General features: G+C 46.8%; 1 protein-coding gene and 1 long non-coding RNA gene across 2 annotated transcripts in view; one reads left to right on the plus strand and one right to left on the minus strand.

Annotated features, from left to right (window-relative positions):
- LOC127002409 (uncharacterized) overlaps positions 1-23,477 on the minus strand; it is a 46,839-nt gene extending 23,362 nt beyond the window's left edge. The window contains exon 1 of the long non-coding RNA XR_007756180.1: positions 23,231-23,477. This is a non-coding gene — a long non-coding RNA (uncharacterized LOC127002409). The remainder of the gene's footprint in view (positions 1-23,230) is intronic.
- LOC127002396 (uncharacterized) lies at positions 5,035-23,486 on the plus strand. The gene is made up of 9 exons (XM_050868293.1): positions 5,035-5,126; positions 6,071-6,181; positions 8,519-8,659; positions 9,207-9,338; positions 10,428-10,582; positions 13,631-13,718; positions 17,550-17,687; positions 19,624-19,770; positions 21,588-23,486. Exons 2-9 carry the CDS (start codon positions 6,178-6,180, stop codon positions 21,833-21,835), a joined length of 1,053 nt encoding a protein of 350 aa, XP_050724250.1. The 5' UTR covers positions 5,035-5,126; positions 6,071-6,177; the 3' UTR covers positions 21,836-23,486.
- Positions 23,487-24,174: the final 688 nt, after the last annotated feature.

Here is a 24,174-nt window from a genome sequence, read left to right on the forward strand (position 1 = left end):
GGGATGAGATAAGTTAGCATCAAAGTAGAATCGGGTTATCTTCCCCACCCAACCCCCAATCCCAAAACACACAAATCAATGCCGTGGAACAGTGGGTTAACTTGGTAGCAGCGGGGACCATGTTTCTTAATGGTCCCTCCAAGCGAGAAAAATGAGAAAAAATCATCACTCACACAAAGCATTTCATAATATATATCAAAGCATTTGTGATCAGTTTATGCATCATCAATTTTGGGGGTTTATATCATGGCACAAATTTGGCCCGTCGCTGCTACCGGGTGGGGCTATCACACTGGGCAAAGTTTCCGTGGATCTTCAGTCAAACCACGATTTCCGCTAGCGTGATCCTCATTTGTTTCTTGTTATTGCTGATGATGATGATAGTGAGTAATACCGTCGTCCTTCAGTGAAATCCACCGTAGCTTTGGAAGATCGTGGACGCGTCAGAACACCACGGATATATGAGAATCACGCCAGCGGAAATCGTGGTTTGACTGAAGATCCACCGGAAAGCTTGCCCAGTGTAATAGCCCTTAATTAGGCTCCCACAGGCTGAGGCTCCCGTCTTCCTCAGGGCGAAAAGTCTTCCCGTTAACGAGAGGCGGTTAGCGTCCCTCCTTGATCAAGAGGGACGGAGTGTTTGCTTGTGATGTTGCAGCTTGGCCCGAAAATAGACCAACAAGCTCCAAAGCTCCCTCCGGATGGGTGCTGGCTGGCGACCACGAGTCCAGCTTATGATCAGACCGTGACTGAACTGCACACACACACACACACACACACACACAGGGAAGACCTAGTGGCACGTGACAGAAGTGTGACAAGAGGCAATGGTAAGAAATTGAAGAAGAGCGACTGTAGGAGAGACCTCAAGAAATACAGTTTTCCATACATAACAACATGGAGCGGACTTGACGAGGAGAATGTGTGTGCAAAAACGATTCATGAATTTAAAGACAAACTGGATAATAAGCGTTATGGAGACGGGACAGCACGAGCCAGCTACTACAACCCTTTTCCTGTATTTCACAACTAGGTAAATACACACACACACACACACACACACACACACACACACACACACACACACACACATAAACATGCTTCCAGGTCAGAAACCCCTCTCTGTGTGTGTGTTCAGCGCATAACGGAGGTGAGTGTGTCATGAACGGAGCCACATATTTCACATACTTTCCCTACTCATCCTTATTTTCGTGCAATCATAGAAGATACCTGAGCCTTAAATATTCCTGCAAATCATGATCTTTACATTTCTGTCCGACATCGTGCCAAAAACTATCCATCAACTTACCCAAAATTCATTCATCAAGGGAAAATGTCAAACTCTTGCATGCTGTGTTTCTCCTAGAGACCTCCGTCATGTTGACAAAAGATATCTCTGACAACTTAACATCTTCATCTTTCCCACCTCTCCCTAGTCCAGACGGCACCGCAATTGTCACGTATCTCTACAGTTGAACTATTTTTTTTTTTACAGCAAAGGAGACAGCTCAAGGGCACAAAAAAAGGAAACAATAATAAAAAAGCCCGCTACTCGCTGCTCCTAAAAAGAATCCAAAGAGGTGGCCGAAAGAGAGGTCAATTTCGGGAGGAGAGGTGTCCTGATACCCTCCTCTTGAAAGAGTTCAAGTCGTAGGCAGGAGGAAATACAGATGAAGGGAGATTGTTCCAGAGTTTACCAGCGTGAGGGATGAAAGAGTGAAGATGCTGGTTAACTCTTGCATAAGGGGTTTGGACAGTATAGGGATGAAAGAGTGAAGATGCTGGTTAACTCTTGTATAAGGGGTTTGGACAGTATAGGGATGAAAGAGTGAAGATGCTGGTTAACTCTTGCATAAGGGGTTTGGACAGTATAGGGATGAAAGAGTGAAGATGCTGGTTAACTCTTGCATAAGGGGTTTGGACAGTATAGGGATGAAAGAGTGAAGATGCTGGTTAACTCTTGCATAAGGGGTTTGGACAGTATAGGGATGAAAGAGTGAAGATGCTGGTTAACTCTTGCATAAGGGGTTTGGACAGTATAGGGATGAAAGAGTGAAGATGCTGGTTAACTCTTGCATAAGGGGTTTGGACAGTATAGGGATGAAAGAGTGAAGATGCTGGTTAACTCTTGCATAAGGGGTTTGGACAGTATAGGGATGAAAGAGTGAAGATGCTGGTTAACTCTTGCATAAGGGGTTTGGACAGTATAGGGATGAAAGAGTGAAGATGCTGGTTAATTCTTGCATAATGGGTTTGGACAGTATAGGGATGAAAGAGTGAAGATGCTGGTTAATTCTTGCATAAGGGGTTTGGACAGTATAGGGATGAAAGAGTGAAGATGCTGGTTAATTCTTGCATAAGGGGTTTGGACAGTATAGGGATGAAAGAGTGAAGATGCTGGTTAACTCTTGCATAAGGGGTTTGGACAGTATAGGGATGAAAGAGTGAAGATGCTGGTTAATTCTTGCATAAGGGGTTTGGACAGTATAGGGATGAAAGAGTGAAGATGCTGGTTAACTCTTGCATAATGGGTTTGGACACTATAGGGATGAAAGAGTGAAGATGCTGGTTAATTCTTGCATAAGGGGTTTGGACAGTATAGGGATGAAAGAGTGAAGATGCTGGTTAACTCTTGCATAAGGGGTTTGGACAGTATAGGGATGAAAGAGTGAAGATGCTGGTTAACTCTTGCATAAGGGGCTTGGACAGTATAGGGATGAAAGAGTGAAGATGCTGGTTAACTCTTGCATAAGGGGTTTGGACAGTACAGGGATGAAAGAGTGAAGATGCTGGTTAACTCTTGCATAAGGGGTTTGGACAGTATAGGGATGAAAGAGTGAAGATGCTGGTTAACTCTTGCATAAGGGGTTTGGACAGTATAGGGATGAAAGAGTGAAGATGCTGGTTAACTCTTGCATAAGGGTTTTGTACAGTATAGGGATGAAAGAGTGAAGATGCTGGTTAACTCTTGCATAAGGGCTTTGGACAGTATAGGGATGAAAGAGTGAAGATGCTGGTTAACTCTTGCATAAGGGGTTTGGACAGTATAGGGATGAAAGAGTGAAGATGCTGGTTAACTCTTGCATAAGGGGTTTGGACAGTATAGGGATGAAAGAGTGAAGATGCTGGTTAACTCTTGCATAAGGGGTTTGGACAGTATAGGGATGAAAGAGTGAAGATGCTGGTTAACTCTTGCATAAGGGGTTTGGACAGTATAGGGATGAAAGAGTGAAGATACTGGTTAACTCTTGCATAAGGGGTTTGGACAGTATAGGGATGAAAGAGTGAAGATGCTGGTTAACTCTTGCATAAGGGGTTTGGACAGTATAGGGATGAGCATGAGTAGAAAGTCGCGTGCAGCGGGGCCGCGGGAAAAGTTCCACTCTGGAAGATTCAAGGCATTGTTCTACTCATACCCCCTCCGACCTCACTATACTCGATATTATAATTCTTAAGAAATATGTTTTCTGTGCTCTCTCTGGCCTGAATCTTCAAATGGCTTATGGATAAAATGGAGTTTTTTTTTTTTTTTTTTTTTTTTTTACGTGAACGCCTATAGCGCCGGTAGGTTTGCTTGAAGGGCCTAGATGGTGTTCGGCCCCAGCCCGTCATGGCGCAGGCAAGTGTTTATAGTGGCGCCATCTTCTCTTGGCTCATGCTGCCCCCCGGAACTCCTTCTTGACTCACTTGGACGGTTTCCTCTAGAGTCCGGGTTGATGGGTGGTCTTCAGGACAGCATGTGGGTAGTTTTAAGCCACTCGGCGGTGACTGAAAAATCCCAGGTGGTAGCGTGGGGACTCGAACCCGCGTCGTCCATCACGTGGTGAATGTGGGCCCAGCACGCTACCACTCAGCCACGGCCTACCCAAATTCAAGAGCAAATTCTTTTAAACTACCCTCCTACAGATGCTATCCTTCTCTCTGTACTTTTATCTCCAGTTCTATTTCAGGTCAATTTATCTCCGCTGTGGTAGACGGTCACTGTTCTGCTCCTAAACCTACCAGCAGTGGTGTTCCGCTGGGCTGTTTCATCTCCCACTTTTTTTCTGTTGTTCATTAATGATCTTTCCAAATCAAGCTGTTTTATCCACTCCTACGTCGATGACCCTCCCAACAGGAATTACAGCACTCAAGGCTAGACGCTATACAGAACGCTTAACCCGGTATGCGGGGGTCATGTCTCTTAGGTTAGGTTAGGTTAGGTTAAAGGTCCCTCTAAGTAAAATAATGAGAAAGAATCATCACTCACGCAAACCATTTCATAATATATTTCAACGCATGTGTGATCAGTTTATGCATCATCTATTTTTGGGGGTTTATATCATGGCACAAATTTGGCCCATCGCTGCTACATGGTAAAGCCGCAAATTTGGCCCGTCGCTGCTACACGGTAAAGCCGCAAATTTGGCCCGTCGCTGGTACACGGTAAAGCCGCAAATTTGGCCCATCGCTGGTACACGGTAAAGCCGCAAATTTGGCCCGTCGCTGGTACACGGTAAAGCCGCAAATTTGGCCCATCGCTGGTACACGGTAAAGCCACAAATTTGGCCCGTCGCCGGTACACGGTAAAGCCGCAAATTTAGCCCGTCGCCGGTACACGGTAAAGCCGCAAATTTGGCCCGTCGCCGGTACACGGTAAAGCCGCAAATTTGGCCCGTCGCTGCTACCGGGTTAAACTCTGACCTCACTATTACTTCTGAATGGGCCAAAAGGAACTTGATGTCCTTTAACGCCTCAGTGCTCATAACAACTCGACACAGTCTTGCAAACACCTGTCCCCTATTCTTCGACAGCACACAGCTAGAGGCATCCTTCTAAATTAAGCATAACTGACACAAAATCTCACCCAGAAACTTCATATAATGTGTGTGTGTGTGTGTGTGTGTGTGTGTGTGTGTGTGTGTGTGTGTGTTGTTCTGAGAGAGAGAGAGAGAGAGAGAGAGAGAGAGGGGTGGGGTGGGGGGTGGGGAGGGGGGGTAATGTGAGTTAGCGGGCTAGCGGTGCGTGGGGGAGTCGCCTCCGTGCACTCATCTCCAAGCCCTCGCCGCGGCCGGTCGTGTGCTCTCCCCGCCCTGTCCCTGCCGCCTCGCCGCCGCAGACCACTGGACGGAGTGTAGTGGACGCCTGTGAGTACTGAGGCGTTGAAGCACTTTGTTGGTTTGTGTTGATGCGATTCTCTATACCACGAGAACCATGACTAACGCTACGACCTGTGCTTGCCTGCTATTGTTACGACCACTGTTAATATTACGACTATTACTACTACTAACATCACTGCTATTACTTATACTGCAAAGCTACAACTAAGGCTACTACTACTACTACTACTACTACTACTACTACTACTACTACTACTACTACTACTACTACTACTATTTCTACTACCACTACTACTACTACTACTACTACTATTACTACTACTACTACTACTACTACTACTACTACTACTACTACTATTCCTACTACTACTACTACTACTACTACTACTACTACTACTACTACTACTACTACTACTACTACTACTACTACTACTACTACTACTACTAACAATTGTGAAAAAGTTAATTTCAACTATAATGTATAAGTAGACAACTATTTCTTATAATCATCATCTTAAGTTCAATAGTGTTCTGAAGACTTCCTATGTTTTCTTTCAATATCATAAAGTCTTTTGGGTTCAGTGTACCTATATCATAAGGTTACAGAACTTCTATTTGTCAGGATTTTCAAGTCAGAGTTCTTGTGTAAAAAAAATATATATACTGTCCTTTTAGTGAACTACTCTGATGGTTTATGTCTAATATCGTCACCCTCATAAAATAATCGCCTAAGTCATTTTTTAGCGATTTCCAGGTTTTTATTTACATCAATTTTTCATCATGTGACCCCCATATCTGTATAGTTGCCTCCGTCATTCAGGGTTTGAGTGTTCTAGAATTGGCCGTTTCATTTCTGCCTAAATCTTAAGCCAAATGAGATGATGACAGTTCTTTTCGCATTTCCTGTAAAGTAGAAAATGTTGACTAAGGCGCTTTGTTTACGAAGGTGACGATATTCTCTCTAAATACAGAGTTGACTGTGACGCTTGTGTCTCCGAACTGAAGAAGCCGCCTCTCCTTACCCGTCCATCCTCAAGCACTACCTCTCCTGTTGAACGAAGGCGCCTACGCTACTACGATGGGTACGTCTACACACACACACACACACACACACACACACACACACACACGGCCCGGTAGCACAATGGATAGAGCGTCTGCCACACAACCAGAAGGACCGGGGTTCGATTCCCCGGCCGGGTGACGATAAGTTGGGTTTATCTTCTCTCACGTGTTGTCCCTGTTGACCCAGCACTGTACGCGATGTCAGGCAAGGAGTTGTGACCTCGTTGTCGCGGTGTGTTGTGTGTGAGTGGTCTGTCCTACCCAAAGATCGGTGAGGTCTGTGGTCTTCTGTAGGGGAACGGCTGGATGGCTGACCCACACCAGACCAGGAGCTGAATTACACACACACACACACACATACACACACACACTATTATAAGGTCAGATACTCCTTAACACTCTCAAACGATAGTAAATTCACATAGACAATCAATTATCTTTTTTTTTTTTCTCTCTAGAGTAAAGGAAGCTGCTCAAGGGCAAAAACATATGAGAACTGAACGAGCCCGCTATTCACTGCTCCTATATACGAGAGCAGTGACGAGCGGCCAACAGAGAGGTCAATTTCGGGTGGAGAGGTGTCTTGATGTACGCTGTGACGGAGATGAGCGCTGAGGCCACGCGCAGCTATAGCGAATGCCCCCGACGTTATCATCATCATCATCATTTAACGTCCATTTATTCCCTATGGTGGAGTTGGACGGTATATGAGTCTCCTCCACTGTTGCCGATCCATAGCCCTTTCCTTCGTGATGTTCAGCCTCGTCATATCTTCCTCCACCACCTTTCTCCAAGTCTTCCTTCCAGACGTGATGCTGTCCTTGTATAATTCCATGGTAAGACCGCACCTCGAGTATGCAGTGCAGTTCTGGTCTCCTAATTACAGAAAGGACATTGCTTTACTGGAAAGGATTCAACGACGCCCCACGAAGATGATTCCAACCTTAAGGGCTCACCCGTACGAGGAACGACTCAAGCGACTCAATCTCTTTACACTGGAGAAAAGACGCTTACGAGGGGATAGGATTCAAGTCTTCAAGTATCTGAAAAAGTTCAATAACGTCGATTACTCTCAATTCTTTAAACTGCAAACCAACTCAAGAACTAGAAATAACGGTTTACCCATTCAGTCGAGTCGATGTAACACAGACATCGGAAGGAGTTTCTTTTCAAACCGAGTCATCCGCCACTGGAACAATCTTCCCTCAGAAGTAGTAAATGCGAATACCATCAACTCCTTCAAATATAGAATCGACCGTCATTTCGCTGCGTCGGGAGTAAACTGAATAACGAGGTGCTTTCATCTGCTCCTCAAGCCCCAAGTGGCGGTCGAGCAGATTAAATCACCCAAGCGGGCAACCTCGTAATGAGCCAATAGGCCTTCTGTTGCCTGCATTTCCATGTTTCCTGGTGGTCTTGTGCCCTCTACCTCAAAGTTCAGTGTGTTACCATAGCTTATCCATACTTTCTTTCATTCCTTTCCTTGCCCTCTTTTGAGACACAGTTCGCTTCTATATCTTTACATACCCCCCTCCCCCCCTCACCCCCCCCCCCACCCCCGCTCCCCAAGTCTGGTATCACACGATCGGCCCCTCACTGATGACACACTATGATCTTGGAGTGCCCGGAAAACCAATATATAGGTCGTGTTTCCATTCCCATGTAACTACTTGCTTGTCTTATTGTTATATCAGCGTGGGGTTAACGACTGTAGACAAGGCATACTAACACACACACACACACACACACACACACACACACACACACACACACACACACACACACACACACACACATTCATGCAATCATACTTACACACAATCACAATAACACACACACACACACACACACACACACACATAAATATATAAAAATATATATATATATATATATATATATATATATATATATATATATATATAACACACACACACACACACACACACACACACACACACACACACACACACACACACACACACACCTTCCTGGGTCAACATGCGGCAGGCACAGTGACAAGCAGGGTGTTGCACTTGCCTTGTGTCCCGAGGCAATGGCTCAAGGGCCAGTGTGGCGGATTTAGGCACCGATGTCACGCGCGGCTGTGGTGCATGGCGTTGAAACTTACCGCTACAGCTGTGTTGCTAAGTAGCGAGCCTCGCTGAATAACCCCGCAAGGGTTGTGTACACGGACCCTTACCTTGACCTCATCTTGTATTTGCTGCTCTTTCAGACATATCCAGCTCTCTCATAGAAGGGCTGTAATTATGTACGTGTTATAAGGCGTGAGGCACTACAGGCTAGCAGGGTTGGGAAGTGGGTGAGTGACACAAGGGCGCGTGTGTTCCCGGCAGGGTGCGGGCCGTGCCGGTGGACGGAGGCGGTGGTGGGGCTGCTGATGGGCCTGCTGGCGGGCGCCGCCGCGGTGGTGGCCGCCGTCACCTTCTACCAGTGCACCAACCAGTCGCTGCTCAACTACTGGCTCATGATAAACGGTGAGTGTGTGTGTGTGTGTGTGTGTGTGTGTGTGTGTGTATTAAATTAAATAACTTGCATTCTCTAGCAAGGCGAAGGGTGCGTGGAGACATGATCGAGGTTTATAAATGGATGAAGGGCTTTAATAAGGGAGACATTCATAAGGTTTTGTCGGTAAGAGAACCGGGTAGGACACGAAGTAACGGGTTTAAACTGGATAACTTCAGACTCAACAGGGACATAGGCAAAAATTGGTTTACTAACAGGGTGGTGGATGAGTGGAACAGGCTTAGCAGTCATGTGGTGAGTGCGAATACAGTTGTCACATTCAAAAATAGATAAATTCATGGACAGCGATATTAGGTGGGGTTAGATACACGGGAGCTTAGGGTCAAAGGAGCTGCCTTGTACAGACCTACCGGCCTTTTGCAGACTCCTACGTTCTGATGTTCTTATATTAAGTGTAAGTTTATTAAAAATTTCCCTAATAGAGTGCTTTAGAAGGCTGTCTTTCTGGGTTGCCTGCATGCCTGATACGTGTGACAGCCCTTGGTCTCGTCTCAACAGGAATGGTCACACTGGGCGCCTTCATGGGCCTGGTGGTGTGGCGGCTGGCGCCCATTCCCGGCAGGTACATCAACGCCCTGACCTTCCTAACAGGCTTTCTCATCTTCCTCAACGTCGCCTGGCTGATACTCGGTAAGGCGTCGACCCGATTCTTTTTGTTTTACGTGTACGCCTATAGCGCCGGTAGGCTTTCTTCAGGGGCCTGGATGGTAGTCGGCCCCAGCCCATATTGGCGCAGGCAGGTGTTTATAGTGGCGCCATCTTCTCTTGGCTCATGCTGCCCCCCGGAACTCCTTCTTGATTCACTTGGACGGTTTCCTCTAGAGTCCGGGTTGATGGGTGGTCTTCAGGACAGCATGTGGGTAGTTTTAAGCCACTCGGCGGTGACTGAAAAATCCCAGGTGGTAGCGTGGGGATTCGAACCCGCGTCGTCCATCACGCGGTGACTGTGGACCCAGCACGCTACCACTCAGCCACCGCCTACCCTATGCACGCTGACACGGTAGAAAGGAAACCGTGCCCCAAGCTGTTCGGTAGCCTGGTAACATACACTCCCAGGTCTTTCTTTGCCTCTGTGGTGGGTAGTGGAGTGTTTCCCATGTGGTATTGGTGTGCTGGATATCCCTTCACTGGTAGCCTGGTAACATACACTCCCAGGTCTTTCTCTGCCTCTGTGGTGGATAGTGGAGTGTTTCCCATGTGGTATTGGTGTGCTGGATATCCCTTCACTGGTAGCCTGGTAACATACACTCCCAGGTCTTTCTCTGCCTCTGTGGTGGATAGTGGAGTGTTTCCCATGTGGTATTGGTGTGCTGGATATCCCTTCACTGGTAGCCTGGTAACATACACTCCCAGGTCTTTCTCTGCCTCTGTGGTGGATAGTGGAGTGTTTCCCATGTGGTATTGGTGTGCTGGATATCCCTTCACTGGTAGCCTGGTAACATACACTCCCAGGTCTTTCTCTGCCTCTGTGGTGGATAGTGGAGTGTTTCCCATGTGGTATTGGTGTGCTGGATATCCCCTCCCAAGATGCAGGACTTTACATTTGCTTCATTGAATTGTAGCAGTCATTTTTGTTCCATTCCTGTAGCTTGGTGAGGTCTTCTGGTAGGAAATCCGTAGTCAAGGGGTTAAACAATCGTCCCCGTTGGTCCGCCCGGTGCTTGGGTGATCATGTTATGCTGAATTCTTGAAAAAACGCTTTATTTTTCTCTCCCTAAGGCAATGTGGCGGTGGGCCTCGTGTACTCCGTGTGCTTCGTGGGCGCCTCTCCGGACGTCTACCTGGACATTGAGGTCAACTGTTCCTCCTACATTTTGCCGCTCACCCTCGCAGTCGTGGTCATCTTCGACGTCCTCTGCGTCATCCTCATTGCAGTCAGTCACTTTTTTTTACAACAAAGGAGACAGCTCAAGGGCACAAAAAAAAGGAAACAATAATAAAAAAAAAGCCCGCTACTCGCTGCTCCTAAAAAGAATCCAAAGAGGTGGCCGAAAGAGAGGTCAGTTTCGGGAGGAGAGGTGTCCTGATACCCTCCTCGTGAAAGAGTTCAAGTCGTAGGCAGGAGGAAATACAGATGAAGGAAGATTGTTTCAGAGTTTACCAGCGTGAGGGATGAAAGAGTGAAGATGCTGGTTAACTCTTGCATAAGGGGTTTGGACAGTATAGGGATGAAAGAGTGAAGATGCTGGTTAACTCTTGCATAAGGGGTTTGGACAGTATAGGGATGAAAGAGTGAAGATGCTGGTTAACTCTTGCATAAGGGGTTTGGACAGTATAGGGATGAAAGAGTGAAGATGCTGGTTAACTCTTGCATAAGGGGTTTGGACAGTATAGGGATGAAAGAGTGAAGATGCTGGTTAACTCTTGCATAAGGGGTTTGGACAGTATAGGGATGAAAGAGTGAAGATGCTGGTTAACTCTTGCATAAGGGGTTTGGACAGTATAGGGATGAAAGAGTGAAGATGCTGGTTAACTCTTGCATAAGGGGTTTGGACAGTATAGGGATGAAAGAGTGAAGATGCTGGTTAACTCTTGCATAAGGGATTGGACAGTATAGGGATGAAAGAGTGAAGATGCTGGTTAACTCTTGCATAAGGGGTTTGGACAGTATAGGGATGAAAGAGTGAAGATGCTGGTTAACTCTTGCATAAGGGGTTTGGACAGTATAGGGATGAAAGAGTGAAGATGCTGGTTAACTCTTGCATAAGGGGTTTGGACAGTATAGGGATGAAAGAGTGAAGATGCTGGTTAACTCTTGCATAAGGGGTTTGGACAGTATAGGGATGAAAGAGTGAAGATGCTGGTTAACTCTTGCATAAGGGGTTTGGACAGTATAGGGATGAAAGAGTGAAGATGCTGGTTAACTCTTGCATAAGGGGTTTGGACAGTATAGGGATGAAAGAGTGAAGATGCTGGTTAACTTTTGCATAAGGGGCTTGGACAGTATAGGGATGAAAGAGTGAAGATGCTGGTTAACTCTTGCATAAGGGGTTTGGACAGTATAGGGATGAAAGAGTGAAGATGCTGGTTAACTCTTGCATAAGGGGTTTGGACAGTATAGGGATGAAAGAGTGAAGATGCTGGTTAACTCTTGCATAAGGGGTTTGGACAGTATAGGGATGAAAGAGTGAAGATGCTGGTTAACTCTTGCATAAGGGGTTTGGACAGTATAGGGATGAAAGAGTGAAGATGCTGGTTAACTCTTGCATAAGGGGTTTGGACAGTATAGGGATGAAAGAGTGAAGATGCTGGTTAACTCTTGCATAAGGGGTTTGGACAGTATAGGGATGAAAGAGTGAAGATGCTGGTTAACTCTTGCATAAGGGGTTTGGACAGTATAGGGATGAGCATGAGTAGAAAGTCGTGTGCAGCGGGGCCGCGGGAGGGGGGGAGGCATGCAGTTAGCAAGTTCAGAAGAGCAGTCAGCGTGAAAATATCGATAGAAGATAGAAAGAGAGGCAACATGGCGGCGGAATTTAAGAGGTAGAAGACTATCAGTAGGAGGAGGAGAGCTGATGAGACGAAGAGCCTATAGACTCCACTCTGTCCAGGAGAACTGCGCTGCTTTCTGATTTTCTGGTTTTCTGTTATATTTGACGTATGTTTGAGCGATACTACAATGACCGTTTTCTGTATAGCTGTCTCTGTAGTGCAACGGTGCTAGATTATCGTACTCAGCCGATTATATTTCCCGACTTCCTACCCCAAAACTGTCTTCTGGGCTCCAATAAGGAAATTCATTTATAGTTATCGTTAAAAGAGTTAGATTCTGATGTTTCTTGGCAATAGTTAGGCGTCAGAAACAGGTAAATACTATGCTCTGAGTACGACAATCTGGCACCATTGGGGAAAGGGGTAACGTTGCCAGATTATCGTACTCAGCCGCTAATATTTCCCGATTTCCTACCCCAAAACTGTCTTCTGGGCTCCAATAAGGAAACTCATTTATAGTTATCGTTAAAAGAGTTAGATTCTGATGTTTCTTGGCAATAGTTAGGCGTCAGACACCGGGAAACATTATGCTCTGAGTACGACAATCTGGCAACAATGGGGAATGGGGTAACGTTGCTAGATTATCGTACTCAGCCGCTTATATTTCCCGACTTCCTACCTCAAAACTGTCTTCTGGGCTCCAATAACGAAACTAATATACAATTATCGTTAAAAGAGTTAGATTCTGGTGTTTCTTGGCAATAGTTAGGCGTCAGACACCGGTAAATACTATATATATGCTCTGAGTACGACAATCTGGCACCAATGGGGAAAGGGGTAACGTTGCCAGATTATCGTACTCGGCCGCTTATATATCCCGACTTCCTACCCCAAAACTGTCTTCTGGGCTCCAATAAGGAAACTCATTTATAGTTATCGTTAAAAGAGTTAGATTCTGATGTTTCTTGGCAATAGTTAGGCGTCATAAACAGGTAAATACTATGCTCTGAGTACGACAATCTGGCAACAATAGGGAAAGGGGTAACGTTGCCAGATTATCGTACTCAGCCGCTTATATTTCCCGACTTCCTACCCCAAAATGTCTTCTGGGCTCCAATAAGGAATCTCATTTATAGTTATCGTTAAAAGAGTTAGATTCTGATGTTTCTTGGCAATAGTTAGGCGTCAGACACCGGGAAACACTATGCTCTGAGTACGACAATCTGGCATCGGTGCTGTAATGTCTCCCCCAGCTTTTTACCCTTCCAGATGTTTCCCAATAGGCTACAATGGCCTTGTCCGCCCTCCTATAGAGTACATCTCGTTTGCTTGTGTGTGTGTGTGTGTGTATGTGTGTGTTTTTGGAATGAGGAATATTGTTCAGTATATGATAAAAATATGAGCTACAAAGGTCCGTTTTCTCAACATTTTAAGCGTCTAAGAAAACGGACCCTAAAAGCCCTAACTAGCATAAGATCCTTTGCTCCCAGGTGCTGTGTGTCCAAGCCTTCAGCTGTGAGGCGGACAGCGAGGATGATGATGAGGAGGAGGAGGGGGAAAAGAAGGAGGATTATTCGGGTAAGTAGCGACTCCACATTGATTACTTACATTCGTTTGATTCCCCAGCACACTAACGTTATGACCAGTAGCCGTTGGAAAGTTTCGTTTAGTCGGCGCAACATCTGTGGTCATATGCCGGAGAGAGACAGGAGGGGTAAGGAATTACAGGTGAAGGGAACAGACCCCAGGAGACGGGACACAACATCTGCGGTCATATGCCGGAGACAGACAGAAGGGGAAGGAATTACAGGTGAAGGGAACAGACCCCAGGAGACGGGACACAACATCTGTGGTCATATGCCGGAGAGAGACAGGAGGGGGAAGGAATTATAGGAGAAGGGAACAGACCCCAGGAGACGGGACACAACATCTGTGGTCATATGCCGGAGACAGACAGAAGGGGAAGGAATTACAGGTGAAGGGAACAGACCCCAGGAGACGGGACACAACCCCCGATTAATACCTGGTACCCATTCACTGCTGGGTGGACAGGGGCGTAGGGTATCGGAAACGCGCCGCCCAAATTTTTCCACTCCGCCCGGGAATCGAACCCAGGCTCTCTCGGTTGTGAGTCGAGTGTGCTAACCACTGCACCACGAAGCCCCCGCAGGAGAGGGGTCATTTCTATATATTGTTACTACCTTTCTGTATGATACTAATAAACTCTCATAATTATCATCATCATCACTATTCTCATATTTCCTTCCATTTGTAATCTCTAAGCAGCTCAAGGGCAAGAAATATATAGATGAGAGAAAAGAAAGCCCGCTAATCACTTCCCTTATTAGAAAAAGAGAGTTTGAAGTGTTCACAAGAGAGGTCAGTTTCAGGAGGTGCCTCGCTACTCTCTCGCTCCGTCAATGGTTCTAAAGCCTCGTTCACACTGTGCGACTTTTCCATGTGACAAGTTGTTTCCCACGCTCCAAGAAGAGGGGGGAGGTTTTATTGGGGTCTTGATGTCTTGCCGACCGTCTGGGACAATCGGCCAAGACCCAAGACCTCGTGTACCCTAGAGTCGTGGGTTGTCGTGGCCCAGAGTCGGCACACTGTGATGTTTATTCAGTCTTTATAAACAGGACGTGGGAATTAAAGGGGGGTCGGGGGATCGGGGTGGGAGGATACTTGTGTTTAATGGGTTGTTTTTTTTGTGTCATGTGAATGTTATGATTATTGCTATTATTTTTTTTTTTTTATCAACGAGGGAAGCCATTCTTTATTTTTGTCTGTTGTGGGAGCGGTGAGCAGCGTGCTTTCCTTTCTATAAACACTCTTTTGGTTGCCTCTGACTGCAAGTATTGATAAGGTCTAGAAAACAGTGGAAATTGATTACGTTCTGAAAGTGTTCAAGGTTGAATGTTACAAACCGTTAGTATGTAATGTTCCCTTCCTGCGATGACCGTCTCAAATATTGTATCCATCAGCAAGCTAATTTCTTTTGAGACCTCAGAGTAAAGGGCCTATTGCACTGGGCACATTTTCCGTGGATCTTCAGTCAAACCACGATTTCCGCTAGCGTGTTGACGGGAAACGGGGCGCGGGGCCGATTCGCAGGGGGCCGATTTTCAAAAATTTAAAATTTAAATATTTTCAAAACCAAAGCAGCTAGCGACCTGAAACTAAAACAGGCACCTCCCTTAGGCATATATGAGTCTCCATGAGCAGCGGTATCAAAAAATTCAAAGTCGTTCCCTAATAAAATCCCGATTAATTGTTTTTATATAAGTATAACAAAACTTAAAAAGGCTATAAAATCCTCAGATTTTACGCTAGATGCACAAACATCACCAAATGCAGAGATAATCACTTATATTTTCAGAATCAATAGCAATATTTAGCATATCTTATAAGTTTTTGCCCGAAATAGCTACTTATTTTTTTTTATTTAGTGCAATTTTACGTAAGTTTTAACATCTAATAAATCACTTAATTTTCACATTAGAAACTTAATACTTGAGGAAAGCATGCAGAAACATCTTAATTTTACTCAACAAAAGCAAAATATTCATTTTTCTATATACAATCACAACTTATTTTGGTTGAATTCCGATGTCACTATTGCCGCAGCACGTCTTGCCGGCTATCTGGCCCTCGTCCCTGAACAATCACTTTAGCCTTTTGGCCTATGACTTGTGGGCCCCGGTCAGTTTCCTGGACTTGTACACGTCCCTGTTCCTCGCCGTCTCCTTCCTGCCCTCCTCGATACTGCTCCTCTTCCTGCCGGTCGGCTGCTTCAAGGCCTTGTTCTTCCTCGCTTCTGAGGTCACGTCCTTGGAGAAATTAGCACCGAAACAGTTGAAGAGGGACCTGCTGATGTGCGGCAAGATGGTGTTGGCCAGGTTGTGCCCCTCCTGGCACCTGTACCCCTGCAAGGTCGGGTCTGAGGCCGCCAGGAACTCCAGGAGGTGCCTGAACCCGTCCCTGTGGCGCATGGCAAGGGAGAGGAACCTCAACCTGCGCTCCTTCTTGTCCTCCCTGCACATCAGGGAGTCCCACAGCGACATCCCGAAGGACGCCATGTGGGCCATTGGGAGAGATGGCCGCTTCAGGACCGCCCGGCCCGTCTCCAGCTCTCCCCTGTCGACCAGCTCGACCAGGGCGTCGAACATCACAGAGGGCGGGTCGCCCCTCTCGAGCTCCACGGTAATCTTCATCTCCTCCTGCTGGGCAAGCTCCTGCTTGCAGCACTCGGCCACAGAGGAGTTGGCCTGGACCTTCCTGGCCAGGTAGCCGGCGTAGTTGCCGACCGCGGCGAGGAGCAACTCGTCCGTCGGCGGGTCCGGCTGGTCGTCGGCCAGCTCCCTGGCAAGCTGGGCCAAGATCACCTCGTCGTCCTCCTTCTCCTCTGCCTTGGCCCGGTCCAGGTCGGCCTGCACGTCCCCGGGGAAGAACCCGACGAGCTTCAGCAAATGCAGGCGCTGGGCCAACCTGCACCTGCACTGCACTGCACACAACACTGAGTCACTGCACTGATGGCGTAGTACGGCTCCTCCACAGTTTACTCCACGGGGTCGCGGCGTCCTCATATCTTGTGTCTCCTCCGTCACTTCCACTCGATCCACTGCCTTCTGTGTCTTCTTGTATCGTCCTCTGGATCCTTGCAGTTGTGGGGAAGGGTACAGAGACGATGAATAACTGTAGGTCCTTTACTTGGAGAGTAAACAGAGGCAGGACAGCGATAATCCTTTACAGAGGGGAAGTGCCCAGCTGACTGCGTGCCTAAGGCGAGTTAGGCGACGCGGGAACTGAGCTGAGTTGCCATGTAGGCACTAACTAAACGTACATTTCTTGTTTCCTAATACGTAAAACTGTGGACTTCACTATCCTACAGTTATCATTCATTTTACGTAAAGATTTCAACCTAAAGTTACGCAAATTTGCCATTTTTTACACAACGTTTTCAAAGTGCACGCATGGTGCTATTTTATATAAGTTACCTTGAATCCTCGACCAAATCACTCTAGAGACACTCCTGCCTGCTTGTATGCACTAAAACTTGAAGATTTCGTCCTGTTTCCACTTAAATTCGGAGTAAGAACGCAGAGTGTGTTTGAGTTGTCGCAGTGAAAGTCGCCATAACAATCGGCCCCTTACGCGAAGCCAGCGCGCCAAGACTGAAGAGATTTCCCGTCAACTAGTTGAGAAGTCTATGGTGGTTCTCATTTGTTTCTTGTCATTGCTGATGATGATGATGGTGAACTCTACCGTAGCTTTGGAAGATCGTGGACACGTCAGAAAACCACAGAAATATGAGAACCACGCCAGCGGAAATCGTGGTTTGACTGAAAATCCACGGAAAGTTTGCCCAGTGTGATAGCGCCTTAAGCTTCACCTCCTGCACCCCTCCGCCAGGCCCGAGCGTGTGGTGGGTGAGCGTGGTTTTCATCATTCTCTTCGCCATTCTCTCCGTCGTGGCCATCGCCGTGGGCGCCACCTTCCTCAGCGAGTGCAGCGACCAGATCTCCGGACCCGTCTGGCTCATCGTGTTTGGTAAGTGGCCTTTCTTGTCCAGCTTCTTTCCAGTAAGCCTCCGTGGTCTTGTGGTCAGCGTGCCTGGGTTCTACTCCGCGGGCCCGGGTAGTCTGCGTGTAGCTCACCCAGGTGTTCATCCTCCCTCTTGGGCTGGGGGGTAAATGGGTACCTGGGGAAACCTGGGGAAGGTAAACTGTGGTAACCGAGATGTCACACCGGCCCTGTGTCCAGTACAGCAAATTCGTAAGCTCCCCAACCAAACACAAAATACTACGAAAATCCCTTGTATATTGCGTTTGCGATTGATGTAAATAGGATTAAATTTCAGCAGACCACACGGGAAATAGTCTCTTTAGTATCTGGATCATTGTTGAGATTATAGCTTGGTTTGGGTGCCTATAATGACTGTGCTGGACTGTGGAACTCGCCCTAGAAACGCACGGCGAGTATTTAGTGTAGCTTCTGAGGCGGTGGTGAGGAGCCTGGTGTCTGGGTCATATTGCAAAGAAAAAAACGGATCATTGTTGAGATTATAGCTTGGCTTGGGCGCTTATAATGACTGCTGGACTGTGGAACTCGCCCTAGAAACCACGGTGAGTATTTAGTGTAGCTTCTGAGGTGGTGGTAAGTAGCCTGGTGTCTGGGTCATATTGCAAAGAAAAAACAGATCATTATGGAGATTATAGCTTGGTTTGGGTGCTTACAATGACTGTGCTGGACTGTGGAACTCGCCCTAGAAACCACGGTGAGTATTTAGTGTAGCTTCTGAGGTGGTGGTGAGGAGCCTGGTGTCTGGGTCATATTGCAAAGAAAAAAAACGGATCATTGTTGAGATTATAGCTTGGTTTGGGCGCTGATAATGACTGTGCTGGACTGTGGAACTCGCCCCAGAAACGCACGGTGAGTTTTTAGTGTAGCTGCTGAGGTGGTGGTGAGGAGCCTGGTGTCCAGTTATATTGCAAAGAAAAAAACGGATCATTGTTGAGATTATAGCTTGGTTTGGACGCTTATAATGATTCTTCTGGACTGTGGAACTCGCCCTAGAAACCACGGTGAGTATTTAGTGTAGTTTCTGAGGTGATGGTGAGGAGCCTGGTGTCTGGGTCATATTGCAAAGAAAAAACGGATCATTGTTGAGATTATAGCTTGGTTTGGGAGCTTACAATGACTACTGGACTGTGGAACTCGCCCTAGAAACGCACGGTGAGTATTTAGTGTAGCTTCTGAGGTGGTGGTGAGGAGCCTGGTGTCTGGGTCATATTGCAAAGAAAAAACAGATCATTATGGAGATTATAGCTTGGTTTGGGCGCTTATAATGACTGCTGGACTGTGGAACTCGCCCTAGAAACCACGGTGAGTTTTTAGTGTAGCTTCTGAGGTGGTGATGAGGAGCCTGGTGTCTGGGTCATATTGCAAAGAAAAAACACATCATTATGGAGATTATAGCTTGGTTTGGACGCTTATAGTGACTCTGTTGGACTGTGGAACTGGCGTGTAATCTGCTCCCTCTCCCCACTTTTTTTTTTTTTACGTCTATGCCTATAGCGTCGGTAAGGTTGCTTGAGGGGCCTGGATGGTGTTTGGCCCTAGCTCGTCATGGCGCAGGCTAGTGTTTATAGTGGCGCCATCTTCTCTCGGCTCATGCTGCCCCCCGGAACTCCTCCTTGATTCACTTGGACGGTTTCCTCAAGAGTCCGGGTTGATGGGTGGTCTTCAGGACAGCATGTGGGTAGTTTTGAGCCACTCGGCGGTGACTGAAAAATCCCAGGTGGTAGCGTGGGGATTCGAACCCGCGTCGTCCATCACGCGGTGAATGTGGGCCCAGCACGCTACCACTCAACCACCGCCTACCCTAAACCTTCCTGACAGGTGTTGCAACTTTTATAATTGAAGTTTCCCACAGCACAGATGATGTACAGACTGTTGATATGTATCGTTCTTCACCCTCGCGCAGGCTGTGTAACCATCTTTGTCCTGCTGCTCGGCCTGTACTGGACCCGCTACCGCTGGGAGGCCGGCAAGCTGTGGTCCGCCCCGGGCTGGTACCTCGTCCTTCCCTTCCTGGTTCTTTTCCTGCTCCACCTCTCCGTCATTAGTGGTGGTGAGCTACTTGAGTTTACGAATGTCCGTCAGAAGATAGATATTTATAATGTAGAAATGCTTTGACACATGGAACACATATTTGACAAGGCTTTCATAGGAGTTTGGGACATTTCCAGGAGTAGTTGTATGACCCTGGTGGTAGTCTGACCCTTCTTCTGTACCGTGAACCTAGAAAAACACATATTTGACAAGGCTTTCATAGGAGTTTGGGACATTTCCAGGAGTAGTTGTATGACCCTGGTGGTAGTCTGACCCTTCTTCTGTACCATGAACCTAAGGAAACACTCATTAGACCCCGATTGACCCCCTCTTTGACCTTTAGAAATAGGTGATGTAGGATGGCAAAGCATCTTAAAATACCAACCATTCTTCAGGTTCACGGTACAGAAGAAGGGTCAAACTACCACCAGGGTCATAAAACTACCCATGGAAATGCCCACAACTCCTAGGAAAGCCTTGTCAAATATGTGTTTCTTTAGGTTCATTGTACAGAAGAAGGGTCACACTACCACCAGGGTCATAAAACTACCCCTGGAAATGCCCACAACTCCTAGGAAAGCCTTGTCAAATATGTTTCTTTAGGTTCACGGTACAGAAGAAGGGTCACACTACCACCAGGGTCATAAAACTACCCCTGGAAATGCCCACAACTCCTAGGAAAGCCTTGTCAAATATGTGTTTCTTTAGGTTCATGATACAGAAGAAGGGTCACACTACCACCAGGGTCATAAAACTACCCCTGGAAATGCCCACAACTCCTAGGAAAGCCTTGTCAAATATGTGTTTCTTTAGGTTCATGGTACAGAAGAAGGGTCAAACTACCACCAGGGTCATAAAACTACCCCTGGAAATGCCCACAACTCCTAGGAAAGCCTTGTCAAATATGTGTTTCTTTAGGTTCATGGTACAGAAGAAGGGTCAAACTACCACCAGGGTCATAAAACTACCCCTGGAAATGCCCACAACTCCTAGGAAAGCCTTGTCAAATATGTGTTTCTTTAGGTTCATGGTACAGAAGAAGGGTCAGACTACCACCAGGGTCATAAAGCTACCCCTGGAAATGCCCACAACTCCTATGAAAGCCTTGTCAAATATTTGTTTCTTTAGGTTCATGGTACAGAAGAAGGGTCACACTACCACCAGGGTCATAAAACTACACCTGGAAATGCCCACAACTCCTAGGAAAGCCTTGTCAAATATGTGTTTCTTTAGGTTCATGGTACAGAAGAAGGGTCACACTACCACCAGGGTCATAAAACTACCCCTGGAAATGCCCACAACTCCTAGGAAAGCCTTGTCAAATATGTGTTTCTTTAGGTTCATGGTACAGAAGAAGGGTCAAACTACCACCAGGGTCATAAAACTACCCTTGGAAATGCCCACAACTCCTAGGAAAGCCTTGTCAAATAGGTGTTTCTTTAGGTTCATGGTACAGAGGAAGGGTCAGACTACCACCAGGGTCATAAAGCTACCCCTGGAAATGCCCACAACTCCTATGAAAGCCTTGTCAAATATTTGTTTCTTTAGGTTCATGGTACAGAAGAAGGGTCAAACTACCACCAGGGTCATAAAACTACCCCTGGAAATGCCCACAACTCCTAGGAAAGCCTTGTCAAATATGTCTTTCTTTAGGTTCATGGTACAGAGGAAGGGTCACACTACCACCAGGGTCATAAAGCTACCCATGGAAATGCCCACAACTCCTAGGAAAGCCTTGTCAAATATGTGTTCTTGGGCGGCGAAATGTCTTGACAACACGAGAAAGACAGTTAACTCATATTTGCCTTGTGTGTGTGTGTGTGTGTGTGTGTGCAGGGAACGTTTTGCTGTTTGAGGTTCGCGAGGAGAGCTGCGAGGGGGAAGCAGCCTGCAGCAACGCCCTTCAAGTAACACAGATTGTCATCGGCTCCATCGTCAACCTGCTTCTTGTCGCGCTGGTCTACTACGGAGCTGTCTTCTTCCTAGTGGGCATCTTCTTCTTCATTGTCACCTTCTACTACTACTGTTGCGGGGATGCCGACGAGGACCTGGATGAGGAGGCGCCCATCAAGCAGGACGCGTAGAGGAGGCCTTCAGCGGCGCCGTCATGAGCGACCTACATCACTTACTCGGCGAGACTTTATATATGAAAGGATTTTATTTAGTTAGCGATTCTGAACAGCCTTACGAGTGTATACGTCGCTGTCCTTGCGATTATCAGCAAGCAGATTAGTGTTTCGATGTAGCCTTGAAGCATCCTGGTCCCGTAGTCAACACTTGCTCTCTGCACCAGATTCATGTTATCGTACACTTGGGGTCCACCTCCCGCCAGGATGTACGATAAGCTACAGTAGTTATCGATAATGTTTCAGCCAGCCTTGCATCTTCGAGCCTATAAATGCCATATATCGTTCTGCCCGGGACCAAGAGACATAGAAGCAACAGCCCCACCAGACAGTGAAGGACAGCATCAGGGAGCGCTATCACAAAGGCAAAACTCTCGACCGTGAACCGTACTGAACTGAGGGTCGCTATTCTCAGGCGAGTACGATAATCTAGCTTCCATACCCAGGCGTACCAACCTTGCTGACACGAGTACCCAGACCGTTACGTTTCCATAATCTGATATAATCTGTTAGTTGGTGGTTTTTCTGCAATAGTAAAGGTTTCCCTCTTACATCAACAATTCCCATAGGCCGAAAAAGAGATAGAGGTCTAATGAGTGTTTTCTTACATTTACGGCACGGAAGAATGATCAAACTACCACCAGGGTCATAAAACTACCCCTGGAAATACCTCAGAACTCCTACGAAAGCCTTGTTAAATATGTGTGTCTGGGCGCCGAATGGGTTGAAAATAAGGTCCATGAACTGAATGGTAGTCCCTGGAGCAGCCTGGCTTTGCTGTCTCTCACGTCGGTGCAAAAGTCGATCGTCAGATGTTATTTTTTTAAGCGTCTGTACTAAAAGAGTCGCTTTGTAGACTTGTTCCTTTCGTTGTTTGACCGTTCGGCATATTAATGTATCCGTGCTAGACCCACAACGTTATAGTCTAAGTCTATATATACCAAGTCAAGTCACTCTGCTTCAAAATTGCGACCGGTACGCGCAGGAGGCGGTTTTAGGGCGGAGCAGCGGGATGACGTCACTTGGAGCCAAAAAAAAAATACCCGCCAGTTCAGGGGTGACTAAAGTTGGGGCCGTGTGTGCACTCTGGATGTGCATTCTCGCCTTCTTTCACAGCGCGTTCAGGCAAGCCACTGACGAAAAAATATGTCTTTTTATTGTGCTATTGCGTGACTGTAATTCCAATGCCTACAAACGGCGGTGTGGGGTGTGAGGGAGGGCATGTTGAAGTGATTGATTTAAATTAGTCCGCCTTTCCTCGTTTTCTCTAAATCCCTGTTTCTACATTCTCTAGTTTGGCTCCAAGCAGTGTCACGCATAAACCACGCCTCGGCCGTGTCTCCTCCCACAAACCTGCGCATGACTTGACTTGGTGTATATAGACTTAGAGTAGCCCTCGAGAGTGTCCGCGGCTTAGAACTAACTACACTTATTTCACTTGAGAGATTTTCTTCGGCACTGTTCCTCCACACATCGCCAGGCATAATGGATATCCTCTCAGTCTAAAGATAAAGGAATCCTATTTGTTAACCTCTATTCCATTTCCCTCAGCTGTTGTCGCGCCTATGATGGTAAATGTGAATAAGTATAATAAAATGTGATGATAGTTCTCGTGGCGTGAAGATGAACATTGAGAAAGGTAAGCGGTGATTGTCGGTCTACTCAATCTGCCTGCCGTGAGATCCCAGCCTCAGACCAACAGGACGGGAGGGGGAAGAGTGTCATAGGAACTTGTATATTATGACGAAGGATTACAAATGGGAGGTCGAGGGAGAAGGAAGCATTGAGTATATGAATTAAGGAAGACGAGTGTCCTTAATCTGCCTGCCGTGGGATCCCAGGTAGACCAACAGGACGGGAGGGGGAAGAGTGTCATAGGAACTTGTATATTATGACGGAGTACAAATGGAAGGTCGAGGGAGAAGGAAGCATTGAGTATTATGAAGAAAGACGAGTACACATAAGTTGGTTTTAAAAGACTCTTTCGCTCTCACATCACCCATTTCTAAAGGTCAAAGAGGGGTCAGTCGGGTTCTAATGTGTGTTTCTAGGTTCACGGTACAGAGGAAGGGTCAAACTACCACCAGGGTCATAAAACTACTCCTGGAAATGCCCTTAACTCATACGAAAGCCTTGTCAAATATGTGTTTCTAGGTTCATGGTACAGAGGAAGGGTCAAACTACCACCAGGGCCATAAAACTACTCCTGGAAATGCCCTTAACACATACGAAAGCCTTGTCAAATATGTGTTTCTAGGTTCATGGTACAGAGGAAGGGTCAGACTACCACCAGGGTC

The sequence above is a fragment of the Eriocheir sinensis genome, chromosome 23 (genome assembly GCF_024679095.1).
Source record: "Eriocheir sinensis breed Jianghai 21 chromosome 23, ASM2467909v1, whole genome shotgun sequence".
Taxonomy (NCBI): Eukaryota; Metazoa; Arthropoda; class Malacostraca; order Decapoda; family Varunidae; genus Eriocheir; species Eriocheir sinensis.

What these genes read in the sequence shown, in the direction of transcription:
- LOC127002396 (XM_050868293.1), top strand. An exon ending in CGTCGCCTGGCTGATACTCG is followed by an intron (nt 9,339 to 10,427) that starts GTAAGGCGTCGA and finishes TCTCTCCCTAAG; the next exon opens with GCAATGTGGCGGTGGGCCTC. An exon ending in AAAGAAGGAGGATTATTCGG is followed by an intron (nt 13,719 to 17,549) that starts GTAAGTAGCGAC and finishes CCCCTCCGCCAG; the next exon opens with GCCCGAGCGTGTGGTGGGTG.